Raw genomic sequence first — 21,328 nt, forward strand, 5'->3', positions numbered from 1 at the left:
TGCATGAAAATCTTTAATTATATTATCACATGGCTGTTTATTCAATGCCATCGTATGTGTAGAGCTTCCTCAGATCTAAAACTGAAATGGGTATTTAAAAGATTTGGAGATTGTGTAATTAAAGACTGGAAATTGCTTGTTTGGTAATTGGACAAGTTCTTCTGTTGGCCGTTTGTGCAAGTTTAGCTTCCTAGAAAAAAATATGTCCTAGAAATTGTTAAAAAGATGCAGGGAGCTGGCTTCTGGAAGTTGTTTGTCTCTCTGGGGGAACTGGTCAGGAGCATCTCTGACATTTGCACCTGGGAGCCTTCATGAAGCAGAGCAGAAGCAGTGTTTCTTTCCTCCACAGGGTCCAGGAGATGTTCAGATATCTTATCCTCCCCTGGCCACCCCCCCACCCCACCCTCCTCGAGATCACTTGTCCCCAGGACTTGGTTTTCACCTACTTTTGGAGTACTCACTGTCGTCTTCTTGTCTGTGCATTTTCCCAGCAGCCCTGTGAAGCAGCAAAAGATACTTTTGAGCTAGCGGTCTGTGGTGTAAGGAGAATTAACCCTGAGGAACATGGAGGAAGGCTGAGCTAGAGCAGTTTGTCATACCCTGACCGCTGATTGTCGTCCCTCTCATCCTGTGAACGTGGGGCAGATGACTGACATGCATGGAGGCCAGCCATGCAGACCATGGGTGGTTGGCACTTGTCTTCCATGGGATGTTAATATTGAGATTGCATTACTTCTCACAAAAAAACTCAATTGCTTGCATACCAATGCATATATATATATTATTTTTTTCCCTGCCAAAGTTCTTGTCTGACCTGCTGGTGACAGAGACCTAGCTGGCATGAGGCACTGCAGTGGGCCAGTGCCCTTGGTAAAAGATTGCTTAGCACGATCCTTTATGCATGATGCGATAGAAAGTTATGCATACCACTGTAGATGTTTATAGTACTTGGATTGCGTGTTAGTCCAAATAGAGAGTAAGCCTAGGAGCTTTTTGGCCAAGAAGAAACCGAAGTGGTAGAAAAAAAAACAAGTGATGAATTCCTTGGAGAAGTTGTGAACTCTGTTGAGGGTGGAAAGCCCTTGAAGAGAATCCTGGACAGATTGGAGAGCTGGGCGATCACCAACCACATGAAGCTTAACAAGAGCAAGTGCTAGGTCCTGCACCTGGGACAGGGCAACCCTGGCTATATGGACAGACTGGGGGACGAGACACTGGAGAGCAGCCCCGCAGAGAGGGATCTGGGGCTTGTGGTTGATAAGCTGAATATGAGCCAGCAGTGTGCCCTGGCAGCCAGGAGAGCCTACTGTATGCTAGGGTGCATCAAGCACAGTATCACTAGTCAGTCGAGGGAAGTGATTGTCCCGCTCTGCTCTGCGCTGGTGCGGCCTCACCTCGAGTACTGTGTGCAGTTATGGACACCTGTGTTGGGTCTGTCTGAGCTGGAGTCACCTTTTCCCTGTAGCAGCCCACACAGTGCTGTGCTCTGCACTTGTAGCTGGAACAGCACTGATATCACTCAGGTGTTATGTCTCTTGCTGCATACATGTAGTGCTGGCACAGCGTCAGGACTCCTTCCAAGCCCCCAGGAGCCAGCAGGCTGGGGGTGGGCAAGTGATGGGGAGGGGACATTGCCAGGGCAGCTGACCTAAACCAACCAAAGGGATATTCCATAACACCTGATGTCACACTCAGCAATAAAAGGGGGGGCTCTCGTGGGGGAGGGGGCTGTTCCTCCTGAACAACCACTACGCGTTCTGAGGCCCTGCTTCCCAGGACGTGGCCGAACATCGCTCGTTGATGGGAAGTAGAGAATAATTTTTTTTTCCCCTCTCTCTGTGCTTCCATGCGGACTTACTGTTTCTTTTGTTTCGTTTTCTCCCTATTCCCTTTCTCTTTAATTAAACCTTTCTCATCTCAAACCTTGAGTTCTCTGTGTTGTATTTTCTCCCCCTTCCTCTTGAAGAGGGGGAGTGAGAGAGCGGTTGTGGTGGAGCTCAGCTGCCCACCTGAGTAAAACCACCACAACACCACAGTAAAAAAGGATGTGAAACTGCTGGAGAGTGTCCAGAGAAGGGCTACAAAGATGGCGAAGGGCCTACAGGGGAAGACACATGAGGAGGGGCTGCGGTCACTTGGCCTGTTCAGCCTGGAGAAGAGGAGGCTGAGGGGAGACCTCATTGTGGCCTGCAGCTTCCTCACGAGGAGGAGTGGAGGGGCAGGCGCCGATCTCTTCTCTTTAGTGACCAGTGACAGGACCCGCGGGAATGGTGTCAAGCTGAGGCAAGGGAGGTTCAAGCTAGACATCAGGAAGAGGGTCTTCACTGAGAGAGTTGTTGCACACTGGAACAGGCTCCCCAGGGACGCAGTCACTGCACCAAGCCTGTCTGAATTTAAGAAGCGATTGGACTGTGCACTTAGTCACATGGTGAAAAATTTTGGGTAGACCTGTGTGGTGCCAGGAGTTGGACTTGGTGATGTGGTGGTTCTGCTTGAATGGGCAGCCACCACAACCTCCTCAAAGAGGAACAGGGAGAAAATACAATGAAAAGAGCTCAAAGGTTGAGATGAGGAAGGACAAGGAGATCACGCAGTAATTATTGTAACGGGCAAAACAGACTCGGCATAGGGAGACAGTAAGATTTATTGCTTATTACTAACAAGCTAGAGAAGTGAGAAACAAAGGAAAAAAACCAAAAGCACCTTCCCCCCCCCATTCACCCTCTTCCACCTCCTCCCCCTGAGCGGTGCGGGGGAACGGGGGAATGGGGTTATGGTCAGTCTACAGCACTTCTTCTCTGCCGCTCCTTCTTGGTCACTCTCGTCCAATGTGCTAAGGGGTACCTCCCATGGGATGCAGTCCTTGATGAACTGATCTGGCATGGGCTTCCCACAGGCAGCAGCTCTTCCAGAACTGCTCCAGATATGGGTCCGTAGCACGGGGTCCGTCCCTCAGGAGCAAACTGCTCCAACCTGGGTCCCCCATGGGCAGCAGGTCCTGCCAGGTCACCTGCTCCTGTGTCGTCTCCTCTCCATGGGCTACAGGTCTGGCCCAGAATCTGCTCTGGCAGGGGTCTTCCACAGGTGGCAGCCTCCGTTGGTGCAGGTCCACCTGCTCTACTGTGGTCTCCTCCACGGGCTGCAGCGTGGAACCCTGCTCCACCGTGGTACTCCATGGGCTGCAGGGGGACATCCTGCTTCACCATGGTCCTCACCACAGGCCGCAGGGGACTTATGCTCCAGCACCTGGAACACCTTTCCCCCTCCTTCTTCACTGACCTTGGCGCCTACAAGGCCGTTCCTCACTCCTCTCACTCTCCCAGCTGCTGTGTGGCGCAGCGTTTTTTTCCCTGTCTTAAATATGCTCTCACAGAGGCGCAAAACAGCATCGTTTATTGGCTCGGCTCTGGTCAGCAGTGGGGCCCTTACCAAACATGGGGCAGCTTCTAGATCCTTCTCACAGAAGCCACCCCTATGGCCCCCTGCTACGAAAACCTTGCCATGATAAACCCAGTAGAGGTGATCCTTATGGGTCCCTTCCAACTCAGGATGTTCTATGATTCTATGGTTTCTTGGTTCAGCTGCACGTGTTCGGCATACAGCAATGTTTCTCTTTGCAAGTCGTGTACTGAATTCGAAAATTAGCCTGATGGAAACAAGGGAGCTAAATTATGGCTTCATCATTAGCTGTCACTCTATTAGATCAGGGGAGAAAAGAAACCAGAAAACCCAAGGTACAAGCACCAGCATCACGGGCAGCAGGACATCATGTTCTCCCCAGGCAGGAGTCAGCCTATGCTGTTCGTGTCAGAGCACAGAGATAACAAAAGGATCAAGAGGTGCAAGCAGTTTGCAGCACTAGGAACTCCTGACAGCGTTATAATGAAGGGTGGGTTGATATGGCAGTGAAGTTTTTTGTGCTTTTACACAAGCAAAAATCTAGATGAAGTCATTTGAGTTAATGGAACTGTGCTACTGTCAAACTTGTTGGCCCAGGAGGAATGTGTTGAAAGCAGTCATGATTGGGGCCTGGAAAAGGATAGTCTGATAAAGCAGGAGGGAATTCGCAGAAGTTTTCCCTTGTAGTTTCAAGCAGGTTTTTCTCAAGCAGGTTTCAAGGTGGTTTCTGCCCTTGAGGGAGCTGATATTCCATGAAGCATCATGAAGTGGGGCTGTAGAAGGAACTGCTCAAAAAAGCTTAGTAAGGAGTGGCGCCTGTCTTGCCTTGCTTCAGGGCAAATGTCCTTCCTGCACACAGGGAGTGGTCTGCTTTTCTGATTGTTTGCCTTGGTCCCCTTTTTCTCTCCCCCCAAAATAACCCTAGCAGCCACATCTGCTTTGTGCAGAAGCAGCATTCGGCATTCCTCAGGTCCATATTAGGATGGTGTAGGATGAAGAAAATACTTTTATGGTGATCATTTCAGACATGCTGAAATCTGTGCTGTACATTCAGGTTTTTAAGCAGCTTTTCTATCTGATGATTAATACCTTGCTGGCAATATTGGTGTGTTGCTTGTGCACCTGGACTGTGTTTAGTATCTGGTGTCCACCACCCCAGCTTCCTGCAGTGGCTTATTTCAGGTCGGATTAAGGTACAGGTAACTTCATTTGGGAAATCCGAATTAGCATTTTCAGATAGACCTTTGAGAGAACTGGATTGGCGTACTTCCTAAGCTATTTTTTCCATTTAGTTCACATTAGTACAAACAGCTCAATCACCAGGATGACGAATTGCCCAGGAGTAGATAGATCTGAGTGCTGACGACAGAGGACAACAACGGGCCACTCGCCCACTGCTGCTCTATCTCCAGTGAAGTTTCACTCTCAGCCCACGTGCAGGTGGATCAAAAATCCTCCCCCACAGCTGCAAATCTCAGCAACTAAGTCAGAACCAAATTAACAATGTCGAGTTGAAATAACCATTTAGATCCTTCTTTCTTTAAGTTCGGTGAAGCTGAAGCTAAGTAGGTAACTGGGATATCCCACATTATCTAGAAGTTAATTTGAGAAACATTCATTTATAGGATTTTTGTAACTTTTCTCTAACTGTTGACTTGTTTTTGATCTTTGACATTACTTTAGCTGACATTCATGCAGCTGATATCCACATACAGTAATAGAGCTGGAATATTCCGTTGAGCCCATCTCATCCATCTCATGCTCCCAAACTGAACAAAATTCTACCTGTAGCGGTCAAGGCTGGTGACCTAAAAGGTCTTTAAAAACCTCTGAATATGGAAACTGCAACCATCCAAGCTACCTAATTCCAGTGCTTTGTTCTCCTTCCAGCTAATGATCTTTCCTAATGTCTGTTTTTAAGCCATAGCTGCTTGTCCAACCAGTGTAGCAGTATTCCTCCTCCTCCTTTGCAGCGGCATTGTAGGTGATGTTTGGCGTGGTTTGCATTTAGCATCTAAGTGTCTTGCTTACTGCACAGGGCAGAGAAATTTGTTGGACAAAAAGTTTGTATTTTACAGAACGGTCATGTTTCATTATGGATGAAGGATGAATCTTGGTACATCCTTCATTTCAAAGGCAAGAGGTGCTGATGAACACTATGAAGCACAGGATCACGAAGGGGTAGTTAGAAACTTTCTTCTTGGTGGTGTGACTGAAGTACCACATATCTCCTGTGCTGCTTGGTATGTCACTGAGAAGAGGGGCTCACCTGTCATTTGTTTTGACAACAGCACGGACAGATCTGTCCATCTGAGATGAAATGGGAATGGGAATGGATATGAATATAAATCAGCCCTCCTCTTTTTTTAAGACTACATTCCTCCAAAGATTGCTCCAAAGGTCTCAGTGAGTCCAGATATGTGTTGCAGTTGTGCTTGTTTTTTGTGTTTTTGAGGTTCATGTTCTGGTTTTTATTTTTTTAACTGGGCCAGAAATAACATCATAACTGATGTTGCTGTGGTAATGGCACTTAGAGCAATGTCTGGAGGTGCTGAAGAAATGTTTTTCATTGGAACAACCACAAGGTTTATTTCTTTTTTTTTTTCCTCTCCCCTCTAGTAATTGTTTCAATATTATATGTTGCTATGCTCATTTATCACTGAAATCATTATTAATGAGTGCTGTTTTTCTTCGTCGCATCTCCATGGCAACTGGGTGACATGTTTGAGTAGAATTATCTGTTTCCAGATGGAAATCTTCATTCATAAGATTTGCTTACTGAGAATTTTTACAGCACATTCAACTTAAAAATTCTTCTTTCATCACCCTTCTAAAGAGTTGTGTCAGAGGTGTTGCTGCTTTCTAGTTTATATCCTGTGATGGTTTTTATGGTGGACATTATGCTGGAAAATATTTCTGGTTTTAATTTGTGGTTCATTTATGTTGGTTTTATTTTTGGGCTGCATTTCTTCAATGCAGTATTTGCCATGGCAGCCCTGTAAGCCCATTCCTCTCCTATTTGAATTATTGCAACTCCGCTTTTTTGTATAAAAAAGCACACACTGGAAGACAGTACTTGATTTTTTACTTCTGTACATGAAAGAAGCATAAAGATTTATTTCCCTTTATACGTGATGTACTACACTCTGAATGATAGTGTCCTAAATTTTTATTCATGTTCACTGCTTGATGTTTAGTTTTGAACATGAAAGAAGCATAAAGATACTGCATTTTGTCCATTTTGATGTAAAACTGTATTTAGGAAAAATAAAAAGATACGGCTGTTTAGAAAGATAAAGCAAGGTAAATATGCACAGACCTCTATAATTTTATTTATTGTGAACTTCATACAATTTTAAAGGTCTTGTTCATTGTCAGATTTGATTGAGATCAGGTAGGGCCTAATTAACGTTTCAGGATGTCTCTGCATTGGCTTCTGATCACTCAAACCAACGTATCTCAAAATGCTGTATTTACTGTAGCAGAAGTCAAAAAGTAAAAAATCAGAAGGTGAATTTAGCGTCCTTTACTTCTTCAGTTGCAGATGCACCCTTACCTGATGAAGCAAAACCTGCTGAGCAGTTTTCACAGAATCACAGAATGCTTGAGTTTGGAAGGGACCTCCAAAGATCATCTAGTCCAACCCCCCTGCTCAAGCAGGGTCACCTAGAGATATAGGATGGCATGCAGGCAGGTTTTTTGAATATCTCCAAAGAAGGAGACTCCACAACCTCTCTCTGGGCAGCCTGTAACAGTGCTCTGTCACCCAAATCATAATGTAGTTCTTCCTCATATGGCAATGAAACCTCCTGTGGTTCAGTTTATACCCATTTCACCTTGTCCTATGACTGGCCACCACTGAGAAGAAATTGGGCCCATCCTCTTTACATTGTCCCCTCAGGTGTCTGCAGAGGCTAATAAGATCCCCTCTCAATCTCCTCTAGGCTAAACAGGCCCAGCTCACTTAGTCTTTCCTCATAGGACAGATGCTCCAATCCCTTAATCATCTTTGTGGCTCTACGATGGATGCTCTCTAGAAGTTCTGCGTTCTTCTTGTACTGGGGAGCCCAGGACTGCACACAGTACTCCAGGTGTGGCCTCACCAGAGCTGAGTAGAGGGAGAGGATCACCTCACTTGACTTGCTGTCCACACTCCTCCTGATGCAGGCTAGGATCCCATTGTACTTCTTAGCCACATTAAAGCCATTAATGATGTATACCCTGTGACACTTCTGGGTGGTTTGTCGGTTGCTGAAATGTCCCATCTTTTGCATGTACTCTGCTTTCATCCTGACAGTAATTTCAGAGCATGAACAGTCTCTTAAATACATCAGGATTCATGGCTTCTGAACACCCCATCTTACATACGTATATCTTATCTAGAGAAGATAAATGTAATCATCACCTCATCAAAAAGTTTATGCGTAGCTCTGCCCTCCTAATAATAATATGATGTAAGACTTGTCTTCTCCACCTGCGTAATTGAATTTTGTTGGTCTATTCAGTGTATGTGAAGTAACGGATGTTGTCCCATCCACAGTGTTAGGTGTCAGACTCATTTCTTCTCTGTTTCACCAAGTAGTGATGTCCCACCTAGCTAAGCCACTTAGTACCACCTTCTCCTCCTCCTCTGCACCTCTTTGGCTGCCAAAAGACTCATTGCAATCAGTGTTAAAGGGCTGGGAGAGTGCAAAATATTGACCAGTCCCCTTGGTTTCAGGGCTTGTTCTGCATTTCCCATGTCAGATCCTTGCTTGAATAGATTTGTGAAGGGCTCATAAAAATGAAGAGGTTTTATGGGTTAGCTTGATCCAGGAAAAAGAAGGAAGTTTGACATGAACACGAAGGACGAAGCTTCTGTTAGTGAGCTCTATAAATGCCAAAGAGAGGCCTGCAAGCAAAATTTAGTGTTTCTCATCAGATAGCAGGAAGGTTTCAGATATAGACATCAGTATATTAGCTGGGATTCAGGCAGTTCTGGCACTGAAGCAGCTTAGTTCAAAGGCCATTGGAATTCATTAGAGATGGGTATTTTCATGGAATCATTAAAGTTGGAAAAGACCTCCAAGATCATCTGGTCCAACCGTCCCCCTGCCACCAATATCACCCAGTAAACCATATCCCTAAATGTTTTCCCTTGGTGAATTGGGTGGTTTGGCAAGTGGCTGTTTCTAGCAGTCCCTCACCATACCTAGGAAGCTGTAGGGTTTATAGTCAGCTGGATAGTCCTTTTTCTTTCATTGACAATATAATTACTTAGCTGTTTTTTCCCTTTGAAAGTGGAATCATAGCTATTTATACCTATCTCCAACAAGTGACTACTCAGTATGAGAAAATGATGCCAATATATTGTATTTATGCTCACTATTTTGAGGAAAATATTTTGCCTGTGATAGGAAATTACGATAGCTTATGAGTAATGATACTGCTTCAAATGTAACATTGCTGATCATTTCATGTGTTCTTGATGCAGCACTTGTGCATGGTCCTGGCCTTGCTTCTTGCGTTATTCCTGAAGTTAAGTTGATCGCTTGCTTTCTGCAGGCCACTGTTGTGTTTGCTTGTCATTGGTGTGTGCATCTCTTGCTCAAAACTCATGGGTTTGATGGAGTTGCTGGCTGTTTGGCACTCCTGCCTGTTAATCATTTATTTAGGCACTGAGGTATGAGTGTTGTCCATTCAGACTGCCGCTTCCTTCATGTGCCTCATCCCTCCAGAGACTGCCTCTTGGCTTTTAAGGTAGGTTGTCAGCTTAGATTTTGGCAAATTAACATTGCCATTGCTTTTGGAGATACAGGTAGAGATTTCTAATGCCCCAATCCATACTACATAATAGAGCTATGGCATTAAGTTTGTAAGACACTTCCTATTAAAAGACTAACTTTACTAATTCACAGAGGCAGATGTCTTCCACTTTGACCTCCTGATTATTTCTATTTCAACTGGGGCTTGGAGCAACCTGGTCTAGTGGGAGATGTTCCTGCCCATGGGGTTGGAACCAGATGGTCTTTAAGGTCCCTTCCAACCCAAGCCAGTCTGTGATCCTCCTAACAGGAAGGCAGATTTCTCTCAAGTAAGACTTCCTAGTTTACATGTTTTTTTCAACTTGTCCCCAAAAATGTAATGAAAAACAACTTTTATTTTTGGAAGCTTTCTTGCTGCTGAGTGTGTCAGGCCTTAATTGTACCAGGCATATGCACTTCTGCCAGTCCCAAGGATAGAGGAAGAGTCACGCTGTCTGCACTGCACCACACAGATAACTGAGTAGCTGTTGTATTGATAAGTAAAGTACTGGGGAAAAACACTTTTACTCACTAACGCTGTTAGTCAGCTGTGGAACTTATACAAGAAATTCTTTAAATGTCCTGTGTCCACCTCATAATCCTCTCCCTTGCCTGGCCTAACTCTGTCCACAGTTTCTCTAACATCTGGCCTCTTTACAAACCCTAGACGATTCAGGAAGTTCTTTGCTGAAGAACTTCATTAGCCTATTAAAAGCAGTCTGGATTTGTAAGTAGCAATACTGCAGTAATTACAAGTGTGGCCAAGATGGTGGGGATGAATATTTGGAGGCCAGGTTCCAGCATGCCTACTGCTCAGGTACCTGAACAGCAGTGCCCCTCGGGACTGGTGGCAGTCAGCTAGAGGAGAAATCCAGAATTAAGCTGCCAGCTAGAGCTTCCTTCCCATCTTACCTCCATCCTATAGAACTGCATCAAACTTTCATACAAAAAGCTGATTATACCAATTATCAAACATGGCCTCATCAGTGCCCTTGCTGCATGCACCAAGAAAGAACGTGCTTCATGTGGCCCCATACCTGCAGTCCACGCAGGGAGGTCTGCTGCCCGGGCAGGCGCTCAATGTTCAGTTACAGTAAGTCACTGGGGATAGGCCGGAGACACCTTGCAGAAGTTATTTTTGCCCCTGAACATCAGAACCTCCATGCCTTGCTTATTCTTTACAAGGCTGGGTTGCTCGTTCCTCTCAGCATGTCTTGTTGAGTTGATGTGGACGAGCCGCAGGTTGTGCAAACTTCCTTTGTTCCATTTTCTCTGTCTCATCTGGTCCCTTATTCAAATCCATAAATGCCACTGTGGGAGCTGTGTGCTTTTTCTACGTGTGGGTTTCATTGCTAATCGCAACAGAGATCACTGAAAGAGTGAGGAGAATGTAAGTTAGATATTGCAGTCAATCAAGTACTTCTAATTCTCGGGCTTTATTGTGTTCAGCCTTTTAGGTTTTATGAATTGTCATCTCCTGACTACCTAAATTCCATTTAAAAAGAGAAAAAAAGTTCAGCAAGCAAGTTCACATCTACCAGTCTAATGATTTCTTAATTCTTCGTTCTTAATATTTTTAATATGTTTAATATTATTAATATGTTTTAAGTTCTTGCCTGTTTTGAGTCTCTGCATCTGAGTTGCTACTATGTAATAAATTTACAATTTTATTTAAACTCTGTAATAATCTTAAAAAAAATAGATATGTACTAGTCCAAATGCAGCTTATATCTTTAAAAAACAAATAAAAAAAAAGGCTTATATAACATATACTACCTGATTAATAGTTTCCTCAAAACAAGCTTCCTTCTAAATTACTTCATTTTTGTGTTTGTTTGTTTGTTTAAATACAATAGACCCAGGAAAATCCATTTGTGTTTTGCTTTTCCCTTAGCAAGATAAATTGCTTGAAAACCCAAAGAAAAATAATAAAGTTTGGATGGTTTCTTTTCATTTGCCCAGGTTTCACTTTTTATTCCCAGTGTATTCTCATTTCATTTTGCATCGAGGGAAAGGAAGAGAAGAATTTCTTTTCCCCAAATCCTTGAGAATTTGGGAATGTCATGTCCTACTAAGGAAAAAACCATGGTTCCAGCTTTAAGTGATGTTGTTTGCATCTTATGGCATAGCATCCATACATAAAATAGCATTACAGGACTGACACCAGAGCTGGAAGTCAGTATTCGAAAAGCTGCAATATCTAGCTGATAAATAGTAAGGGCAGGCCGGGAGTTTTACTGTTCTTATTCCTTATTTTCATGCTGGATTTCTCTCTGGGTAATGTTCATGTGCAGAAGAAATGGTTGTGGTAGGGACTGGGGAGACGAGGATGGTCAGCATGCTGCCCCTTCTCCAGAAATCCTCATGTGACTGGCACTGGGTACCTTTTGGTTTAACTCTATTAAAACAGTGCAGGAAAAAGAATGAAAAAAGACGCTGTGTTTGGGGGTGTTTTTTCTTTCTTTCTTTTTTTCTTTCTTTTTTTTTTTCAGATTATAGCCTATTTTTTAAATTGCCTTCATTAGCGTTGCTTGATTTATCAATGCAAAGTACGTACATGAGCAGCCTCCTCTGCATAGTCACTACCTTACATTGCTTGCTTGCCCACTGATAGTAAAAGACTAGGGAGGCTGCAGTAGCAGAGTTTGCTTGTATTAAGACAAATCATACAGAAAACTAGGGAGGTTGAAAAGGGCTTGTCCTGCCATATTCCCTGTACCCACTGTTCACAGTACCGAGGCTATTCCAGCTGAGAGAGCTGCCCACCCATTTCAGGAGGCCAGAACAACTTTCTTGGTATCAGTCCCATTTAAGTCTTTGAAACTATATACCTGTGGTTTTTTGTTGCCGTGTTGAATTAGGATCTTTTCTAGTCAGCTGTTTTGGGTTTAGTTTTTTATTTTTTATTTTTCCCCAGCTGCTGAACTACAGTGGTTCAAAACTTTTTTTTTCTTTTTTTTTTTTTTTTTTTCTTGGTGTTCAGATGAGTATAGGATCAAACCAGTGGAAGAGGTCAAATACATGAAAAATGGGGGAGAAGATGATCAGAAAATAGCAGCCAGGAACCAAGAAAACTTGGTAAGGATTGAACTTATCACTTCTTTAATGAAATAACATGGCTCTGCTTTTGTAATGAAATATGCAACATGCAGCACATTGAGACTGCAGCTTACACACAGCAAGAGGATTTTCCTGAAAATGTCATACCTGTCTGTGAAGCTCACATAGACAGTGCAAAATACTACTTTTTCTTGTGCTTGTCTTTATGAATTAGGCTCTACTTGATCTTGGAGGGAGTGCTTCCATGATTATACTCATCTCCTTTGCAGATAAAAATATACATGGTTTGAAATGTCTGTGTCTATATTGCAAACGAGCTGGTAGTAAAACAGCAGTGCCCTGCCATTAATAAAATGACCCACTTAAGTAGACATTATTTGCTCTGTGCCTCGTGGTTTTACATATTTTAAAATTCACAGTTCATGATAGCAAAAGCAATATATTCATAACAGAGCAGTCGCAAAAATCATTTTTCACATTTTGTATTTTCCCTGACTCAAGCAACTTGTTGGCTCACAGTTCTGCCGTCAGGGAGGAAATCTCAGGTAAACTCTCAGTGCTGCTAGAAATAGCTGGGGTGCTGTTGAGGTGGCTCAAATTGTGGCCGAGTCACATGAACGGACTTCTGAGAAATGCCACCTCTGTTCTAAAACTGAAGAAATGTACATTTTGTAATTGGTTAGCTGGGGCTTCACCCAGTTTAATTTTTTGAGGACATTTCACAGTGATAATAGTTGTGTGTGAAGTTTCAGATCTGGTTCCCTTCACTCATCACAGCTTTCTTCATATAGGATTGTTTTTCTTCTTCCCCCCGTCAGTAGGACCAAAGGGGGAATGTAATTAACATCCACTGAACATAATTCAGTGGTCCTATGACCATTATCACCAGCTCAAGATTTGCTCTTGCTATGACTGGGCAGCTGTACAAAAATACACCGTGAATTTGTCTTTTGTTGAAGATGTGTGGAGGAGCGTAACAGAGCTGCGGGAAACCTGGATGTGCTTTCCTTCCCTCTTCTAGATGCATGTGCTTGCAGAACAGAACAACCACACATGCCTTCCTGCTCTAAACAGCAGTTAGTTTGCTGTGTGCTGTCCCAGCCTAGGTGCTGGAGTGAAGGTTGAGCAGCACACAGAGCTGTTTCTGCTTTGCTTTCCATGTGCCTTGGCTACTTGCAGTTTTGCATTGCTGATGCTCCAGTGAGGACACACCTTCAGCTTGCAGCAGGATGCTGGGGATATTTTAGTGCAACACTGCTGAGAACATCGCCTTTTCTAGCAGCATCCGCAGTGCCCTCGGCATTACTGCAGTTTAAGCATGTTTGTTTTGAACTGGGAGAAGTGGGACTGCAAGAATTTTTGCTCATTTTAGAGACCCCAGTACTTTGTTGGTAAACAGGAGAGAATTTAAAAAAAAAAAAAAAAAAAAGGAAAAGAAAAAAAAAGGAAAAAAAAAGGAAAAATGATCCAAATATGTATTTTTGATAAAAGTAGAAAAAGCCTAGCAATTTAACTTATTTTTTTCATTTATTTATTTTTATTTTTTTTACTTTCTGCTGCACTTAAAGTACTGGCAGAAGGTAAAATGCCACTTGCATGAGAACCAGGAAGAGTTCAGGAAAGCATAGGTCTGCAGAAGTGACACAGCAGATACAGATATTTTGCACTTTGATTGGTTTCTGCATTTTTGCAGGACTTAAGTGTTAGTCTGATTCAGTTTAGCAAGAGACATTGCTACAGCACAGTGCTTAATGTTTTATTATTGATGGGTCATGCTTGATGGGAGCAGGGGGTTGGTGGAAAGTATATCTTAATGTGGGGCTGGAGGGCTAATATAGCTCTCTTGTCTGTCATATCTGTTGGGAGAAAAAGCAACAGTAATGCAAGAAAGCCTTCAATCAGACTGGTTGCATGTACTTTAAAACAAAAACCCTCTTGCATGCCAAAAAGATTTTATTTTCCTTTTCCTCATCTTACTATAAGGAGATTACAGTGACTGTAAATGCATGCAGCTTAATCCTGGGAATTGTCAGGTCCTCGTCATTCCTGGATTTTTAAGTGGGTTTCGCTGCTCGAGTTCTCCCAAGTAAGCATGTTTAGCGCACTGCTTAGAGGATGGGTTAAGCTACCCATCACTCAGGCTTTACTTTTCTTAACGTGAAAAGTTGGCAAGCACTTACATAATCCTGTCTTCTCATCAGACATTTCCAGGCAACAGAAATTGTCAGAAAAAGAAAAGGCGGTGGGAGAATCATCCAGCCCTTTTCCCTCCTCCCTTGTTCCTTAATCCCACATTTTGTTTATTGTCGCAGGGCTGCTAATTCACATCTCCTTCAGAGATGGGGCCAGGATGAGATGCATAACCCACGTGTCATTACAGTCTTTAGTCAGTTCCCTGGGAACTGCTTGTCTCAGGGCTGTCATACCCTCTGGTACTTTGTCCTTGAATGTCCTTGAATCCGACTGTTACTCGGATGAGAGAAAAATTTTGGTCCTGTTACAAGCATGTCTCAGAATTACCAATCCTCCTTTTTGAAGTGTTTTAAAGGCTGGCTTGAAAAAAAAAAAAGTGTGCTTAGGCAAAAACAAAACTGCTTCCCTTACACCCGAGGCTCTTTGAGTTGCTGTCCTGTGGGGAGCTGGCACCGCTGTGGGTATCGCTGGGAGAAATGAAGCCCCATCACTGGTCCCTGTCTTTCCAGCGTCCACCTGAGGTTAATCAGGGCTCAAAACTGGCGCAAAGCTGACACTAAAGCAGAAATGCTGCAAAAACATACCGACAGCAGGAATGGCTGTGCTAGGGCTGTGTGCCAGGTGAAGCAGAAGATGCTCCATGTGAAGAAATTCTCTGGCAGAATGAAAGGCCTCATGGAATTTAAATGTAGGCTCTTGGCAGGAACAAAAAAAAAAAAAAAAAGAATAAGAAAAGCCAGACTTGTTTCATATTCTGTCAAACAATGATTCACTGCTTTACCCAGGTTGGTTTTGTTGTTCTGTGCTTGCTGTCAAATGTTGCAGCTCCTGGTTTCAGTGCTGGTGTCTCCAGACACAGGAGGGCTGCCCGTGGTGCTTCATGGGGCCAAGGACGACTGGGGCCAGGAGATGGTTGCTGTCTCTCCACGTACCAGAGGCAAGCTCCAGATCCAGCATCGTCCCTGACCTGCATGCATTTCCCCACTGGAGGCCCCGATGGCTTGCTTATGCAGTACCGAGGATGGTTGCAGGCTTTTAGGATTGCTGTAATCCAAACCGAAGGGTTTTACCAACTGATGAGTGTCTTACTCGGCAGATCTGGGATGGTTTTGTTTTTTTTTTTTTCTTTACCAGCAAGAAAAGCTGATCATGGCTAGTAATATACCTTGCATGCTTGGGTGAAGAACATTTTGAAGAAAAACACTTTGAAGAACTAAAATGCAAAAAATCAGTAATATTAATATTTTAAAAGGCTCAATCAATTCTAAAAGATACCTGCTACAAGCAGGAATAAGTAATAAATTTTTACCTTCTCTAAAGACCTGTTAATTTTTGTGTAGAAGGGACTTACTGTTTAGCTCTTCAATGTCATGTTAAGTGTATAAAGCACAATCACAACAGCCTATTTAGCATTCATCACAGGACTAATTTCATTGTCCTTATTTCCATCCCCTCAGAACACTGTTGGTTTTCCACTGTAAAACGTTATTGCCGAAAAAGGTAAGGTAAGGTGTGTTGTATTCATGCAGTGCTGGAAACTCGATGAGCTGTATCAATTTTCCTTTGAGATGGTTTGCAATAATACAGATGCCTCTTGTTGCCGCTCTCCGTGCTACCCCAGCCCGAGAGACAACATCGATTGGCTGCCTGGACGTCTGCTCCCCAAGCAGGGACACCAGAGATGGACACACTGTGTCTAGCTCAAGTGCCAATTTATTGCTGCGTAGCATAGCTTCTTATACCCGTACACGCGATCGCCCAGATCCCCATGACCCTCTGTTCCACCCATGGTCCCTCCCAATCCTCCCCCCACATCTCCCCCCTATATATATACTATATATCACGCCTCTTTTTGTCGCACCCCCTTTTCCCGTTACAAAAGGTATTAGCATAGTACAGTGTTAGCTGAAGGTGATCATTCTCTTCTTCTTGTGGCAAGCACTGCCATCCATTATTAAGAAGCAGGTTAATATTCACTGTTCACAGGACTAGCTTTTCAAGGATTTTTTCTGTCGCAATAGTCAAAAGAGCAGGGGCAAGAAGAGCACGCCGACATCCAATCCAATCCAATACCACTGACAAAACTGCCGATAAAAGAGAGGTTATCCATGAATCTGATGTTCCCAGCCAATCTAGCCAGCCCTTCCCCCACCAGTCTCGGTAAATTCAATCTCCATAAGAGCTCTTCAACAACTCCTCAACTGCGCCCTTAGCTCGCTCAATTGCCGTTGTTGCGTTCTTTGTCCAATCGATACAACGAAAAACTTCGACGCCAGCATCCTCCAACTCAGAGCAACCGATGCCGGTTCGAGCAAGCAAGTAGTCCACAGCCAGCCTTGTCGAGGACAATCCTTCTTTAAGAGCTTCCATGCCGCCGATGGGATTTGTCAAAGCCTTTGCTGTGCGGTTAGCATTCTTCAGTGCCCAACAAGCTAACCGCTCAATCATCTTAGTATTTCGAACGAGCTGCGGGAATATAAAAAGCATCTCAACAATTGTTTGTGCTCAGGTAGTCAAATACCATCCGTCATCATAGTCAGGATCTAGAGTGGGGTCTTTCAACGAGTGCCTGTGACGGCTCACCTCCTTCCCTGTGGTGTTCCTGATGGGTGCAAGCGGACTAACTGCCAAAATACCAAGCGCGCAAGGTCCGCCATAAGCATTAGGGGGAATAGTCAGGTAAACCTGACCACCCCCACAAAGCAAGAAGATTCCCCACGGCAAATGCAGAGATATCGAGGGACTGTCAAATACCATGATAGTCGCCCACCTCTTATCATCATATTCTGCACCGGGCATCTGATCATCGTGTCCCCCACCATCGTCCACCACCTGCCTTGACCTTCCTCCGTGGTTTTACTCGCAGGTAGGGAAACCTTAAAGACAGGGGCGCACCAAGGTGCCCCACAGTCCCCTACAGGGATCCCGTCTTCCCCTGAGTCCTTCCCTGCTCCCTTCTCCCTATCACTAGTGTCCTCTGTCTGCGTCCCTTCCCCCCCCGTCTTGGCTGCCGCCATTTTATGGACTGCCACCACTGTGTTTTCCAACAGAGCACTCAATGACTCCACCTTCACCTTCTGACCCTGCCTATATTCCTCTGAGCCTTGCAACATTCCCGCCACCAACTGCTATATGGAGAGCTGCTCCCTCGCCTGCTTAAAGGTCTTGAGGATCTTCCCAAAAGCAGGAATCAACCCCAGAGCCTCCTTATTCCCATTACAAGCCGCTGCCCAAAGTTCCTCCCCCACCTTTTCTAGTGTTCGCCGTTCCAGACAATTGGACGGTGAATCAGCACCTCTGAAAAAAATAGAATATAACATTTTTTTGTTAGATGGTTAACTTAATATTTATTTACAGAATCACAGAATCATCTAGGTTGGAAGAGACCTCCAAGATCACCAAGTCCAACCTCTGACCTAACACTAACAAGTCCTCCACTAAACTGTATCACTGAGCTCTACATCTAAACGTCTTTTAAAGACCTCCATGGATGCCCACTTCCCTGGGCAGCCCATTCCAGTGCCTAACAACCCTTTCAGTAAAGAATTGTATTGTAGCTCAGTTCTTGGATGTTTTTGTAACTTTTGCTAATGGAGATCATTTTCTGGTCTACAATGCTGCAAAAGGCTACCAATTGGAATTTTTATGCTTTGTTATCCAAACCCTCAAAACAGTTGGGCACAATCCTCTGTTTTGTCCTGGAGCTCAGTAGTGAAATTGCATGTTGGAGCTTGAGATGAATTCCTGCTGGAGCTGGAAGAAAATTACCTCTTTGTGTTTTTCTTGCTATCTCTCACTCCGCCTTTAATAATATGAACAATATTTTGAGTTTTCTTTTCCAATAAGTATAAATTTCCACTCCACTTACCTGCAAATGTCATTTTTGTCAGCTTTGCGTGTGCTGTTATTTCCTATGTCTCGAGCTTCTCCAACCAGCTGCTGTTCTGCATTTATCATTCAGCTTGGTAGTACTTAATATTGCACAACCTCAGTAGCCATCGTTTTGTATTCAACAGCAGTTGTCATTTTCTGCAGTGATACATTAGAAGTAGACAGTAGTAACTGATAGATGAAGTGTATGAAATTAAAAGCCTGGCAGAAAAGGGTAAATGAAGCAACTTTAATAACTATATAAAATGTAACACATGAAATACTGTGTCTAATATCAATATTTAAATAGGTACGCAAAATATATAGTATAGATCCATCAATCAGATAAACATTTTGTGATGTTTGGTGCAAATCTGGACAGATGCCTGAACTTCTGATTGATTTAGGAAAATAAGTTTTTAATTCTATTGCCAAGATCACTGGTCTATGTACGTAAAAGAAAGAAGCTAACTATGACTCCCTGTGGTTAAATTTACTGCAGATATTTCTGGTGTTTTCCTTTCTACAAAAGTAAAATACCACAAGTGGCTCTGGAAACTTAAGCACGGTAATACAATTAATTTTGTATTTTAAAGTGTTTAAATCCACTGCTACTTATTGTTTCTAGATAAGCTTTGAACTGCTGTGTTTTAAATGTCTAAGTGCATATGTTAATCATGGTGCTGTTTTAGTACATGGGTAAAGAGCTTTGTAGAAATGAAAGTATCATATTAATGTATACTGTAGTATAAAGATTTCAAGCTGTGAGTTCCCTAATTATTTATTTTAAACCGCTTTACAACAAGAGCAGTTCAAAGTATGCTATTTCAGGGTGGAATTTGCTCACACTCTGCCTGTCAGGGGAAGGAAACCAGAAATGCCCAGGACCATACCCCTCCATCCTTAGCAAGAACAGGATTTTTTGTTTGTTTGTTTTTAAATTTCATCTGCCCTGTGTTAAGCCCCGGGTTATTTGGCTACAGGAGCAGGGAAGTTGCGGGGTACAAAACAGGGATACTCACCCACCCCACCTCAACCCATTTTCCCACAAGTAGAGACATCCACTTTGCCTGGCTGCAGCCAAATCCTCCTATCCCAAGGGAGGTCTGCGCAAACAGGTCAAGCAGGCTGCTTGGAGATGCTCCCATCTGGACTCTTCCTGCCTTGAGTTTAAGGGAAAAAAAAAGAAAAAAGAAAAAACAAACAAACAAACAAAAGAAAACAAACAAAAAAAAAAAAAAAAAAAAAACAGAACAAAAGAAGCAACTACAAAATAAGTAAATGAAAGGCATGGATTAAAATTTAAAAGTAACTAAATGACAGAGTAATAAATAAATAAATCCAAGCTCCTTTCTGTTGTAGGTGGCAGGGTTCACACTAGGATAAAGGAGGCAGCATCCCAGCATCCACCAAACAAAGTGTCCTTTCCTCCAGGCAGAGCTGCTCTGAGTGGTACCTGGACAAAGCAAGTGCTTTGCACCACCAAGCCACCAAGAGGAATTTTCCTTTTCACTTTTATGAGGTGATACCCCCTAAATTCCTGTGAGAGTACATAGTTGCTTATTGGATATGTTTTTCTGCAGTCTTCATTGGTAGAGTCTGGACTGGGGCATTTTGTGCTGCACGTGCTCCCAGTCTGCCTTCTATTTTCCCCAGGGAAATTAAAATCTTGAAATCACCCTTCAGACTTTTTCAGAGTTTGGAACTCTAAATGAGTGCTGCCCTATCGGTACTAAAGAAGAAAGTAATTACACATTTCAATTTTAATGAGTCAGCCTCTCCCAATATTTTTGGAAGAAATGCATTTGAAGCTGATTTAGAAGTGCACAGAAAGGATATTGTTACTTGAGTCTGTTATTTTAAACACCATGCAATTAGCTTTTTTCCATAATGCCTATTTCAGTTAAAATTTGCAGTGATATCCTTCAAAGAATGGTTTCTCATAATGAATTTATGTCACTTAGCTCATTTCACTTACGGGTCACTGCATATTATATGGAGATCAAAGTAAATGATTGCACTAAGTATTAATATTCTTTTTCCTCTGGATCCCATAACAAATTTGATGTAAGAAGTATTAATTTTTCCTCTAATACCTAACTTCTGAAAATCTAGAAAGCAAGTGGATACTGTTAATATTTTAGCAAGTCAGAAATAATATAAATGCTAAATATGATCCAGATATGTTGCTTCAGACTGTTCTACTTCAGTCTTCACCCTCCAGTAAGTAAACCTGCAGAGTGCTCTGTTGAGAGGTAGAATGAAACATATCCAGAATGTGATTTTAAAGTAGAAAGCTTAAAAAAATGTAATGGTATTTCTTTCTAAGTATATTAAAATAACAGTGTCCAGAAGCAACATGTAATTGCAGTCTTATTAATGTTTGCCAGGAAAAAAAAACGTGTTAGTCAAGGTCTAATGCCCAAGTGTATGTTTTGCTCTAGCTGGGTCAAATATAAATCTCCAGCTCTGTGTTTGTGATCCATACGCCATTATTTCCTGCAATGTTTTCCATAGCCATTCGAAAATAAAGTAGTTTAAAAAAAAATAAAGTAAAAGACAGCAACAGAAACCAAACAACTAATGGCTACAATCCACTTCATATTTTCAGCATTTTAGTTCAAACATCTAGGTAAGAAGAGAGAAAATACTTATCTAGTGAAACTTTTATCTCCTTTTTATTTTATAATGCTTTGAAAATCAAAAATCGCTTGTGAAAGGCTTGTTCTAAACACAAACAATCTAGGTGCCCAAGGTGCCCTGGCCATTATGTGCAGCCCTGGGCAGGTGTCAGGAAGGAGCATGGTTTCAGGACCAGCCGTGGAGGAGTGTGAATAGAAACATTCACATCAGTTGTGGGAGTTGATTATTTTTTTGTGGGTTGTATTCTTCCATATTTGCATTATTTCAGTGGGTGGGTTCCTGCCAAGGATGGGTTTTTCTGCTCTGGGGAAGGCGATGTCTTTGTGAGGGCAGATGGGCACAAAGCTGTTTGCTGGCTGGAGCAATTGGCTGCACTCGTC

At 43.0% G+C, this 21,328-nt stretch overlaps 1 protein-coding gene across 2 annotated transcripts in view; it reads left to right on the forward strand.

Annotated features, from left to right (window-relative positions):
- C8H1orf21 (chromosome 8 C1orf21 homolog) overlaps nt 1-21,328 on the forward strand; it is a 105,590-nt gene that overhangs the window by 51,852 nt on the left and 32,410 nt on the right. For both annotated transcript variants that reach the window (XM_032192158.1, XM_032192159.1), the window contains exon 3: nt 12,166-12,260. In XM_032192158.1, the coding sequence (XP_032048049.1) occupies nt 12,166-12,260 (95 nt within the window). The remainder of the gene's footprint in view (nt 1-12,165; nt 12,261-21,328) is intronic.

Source organism: Aythya fuligula, chromosome 8 (genome assembly GCF_009819795.1).
Source record: "Aythya fuligula isolate bAytFul2 chromosome 8, bAytFul2.pri, whole genome shotgun sequence".
Taxonomy (NCBI): Eukaryota; Metazoa; Chordata; class Aves; order Anseriformes; family Anatidae; genus Aythya; species Aythya fuligula.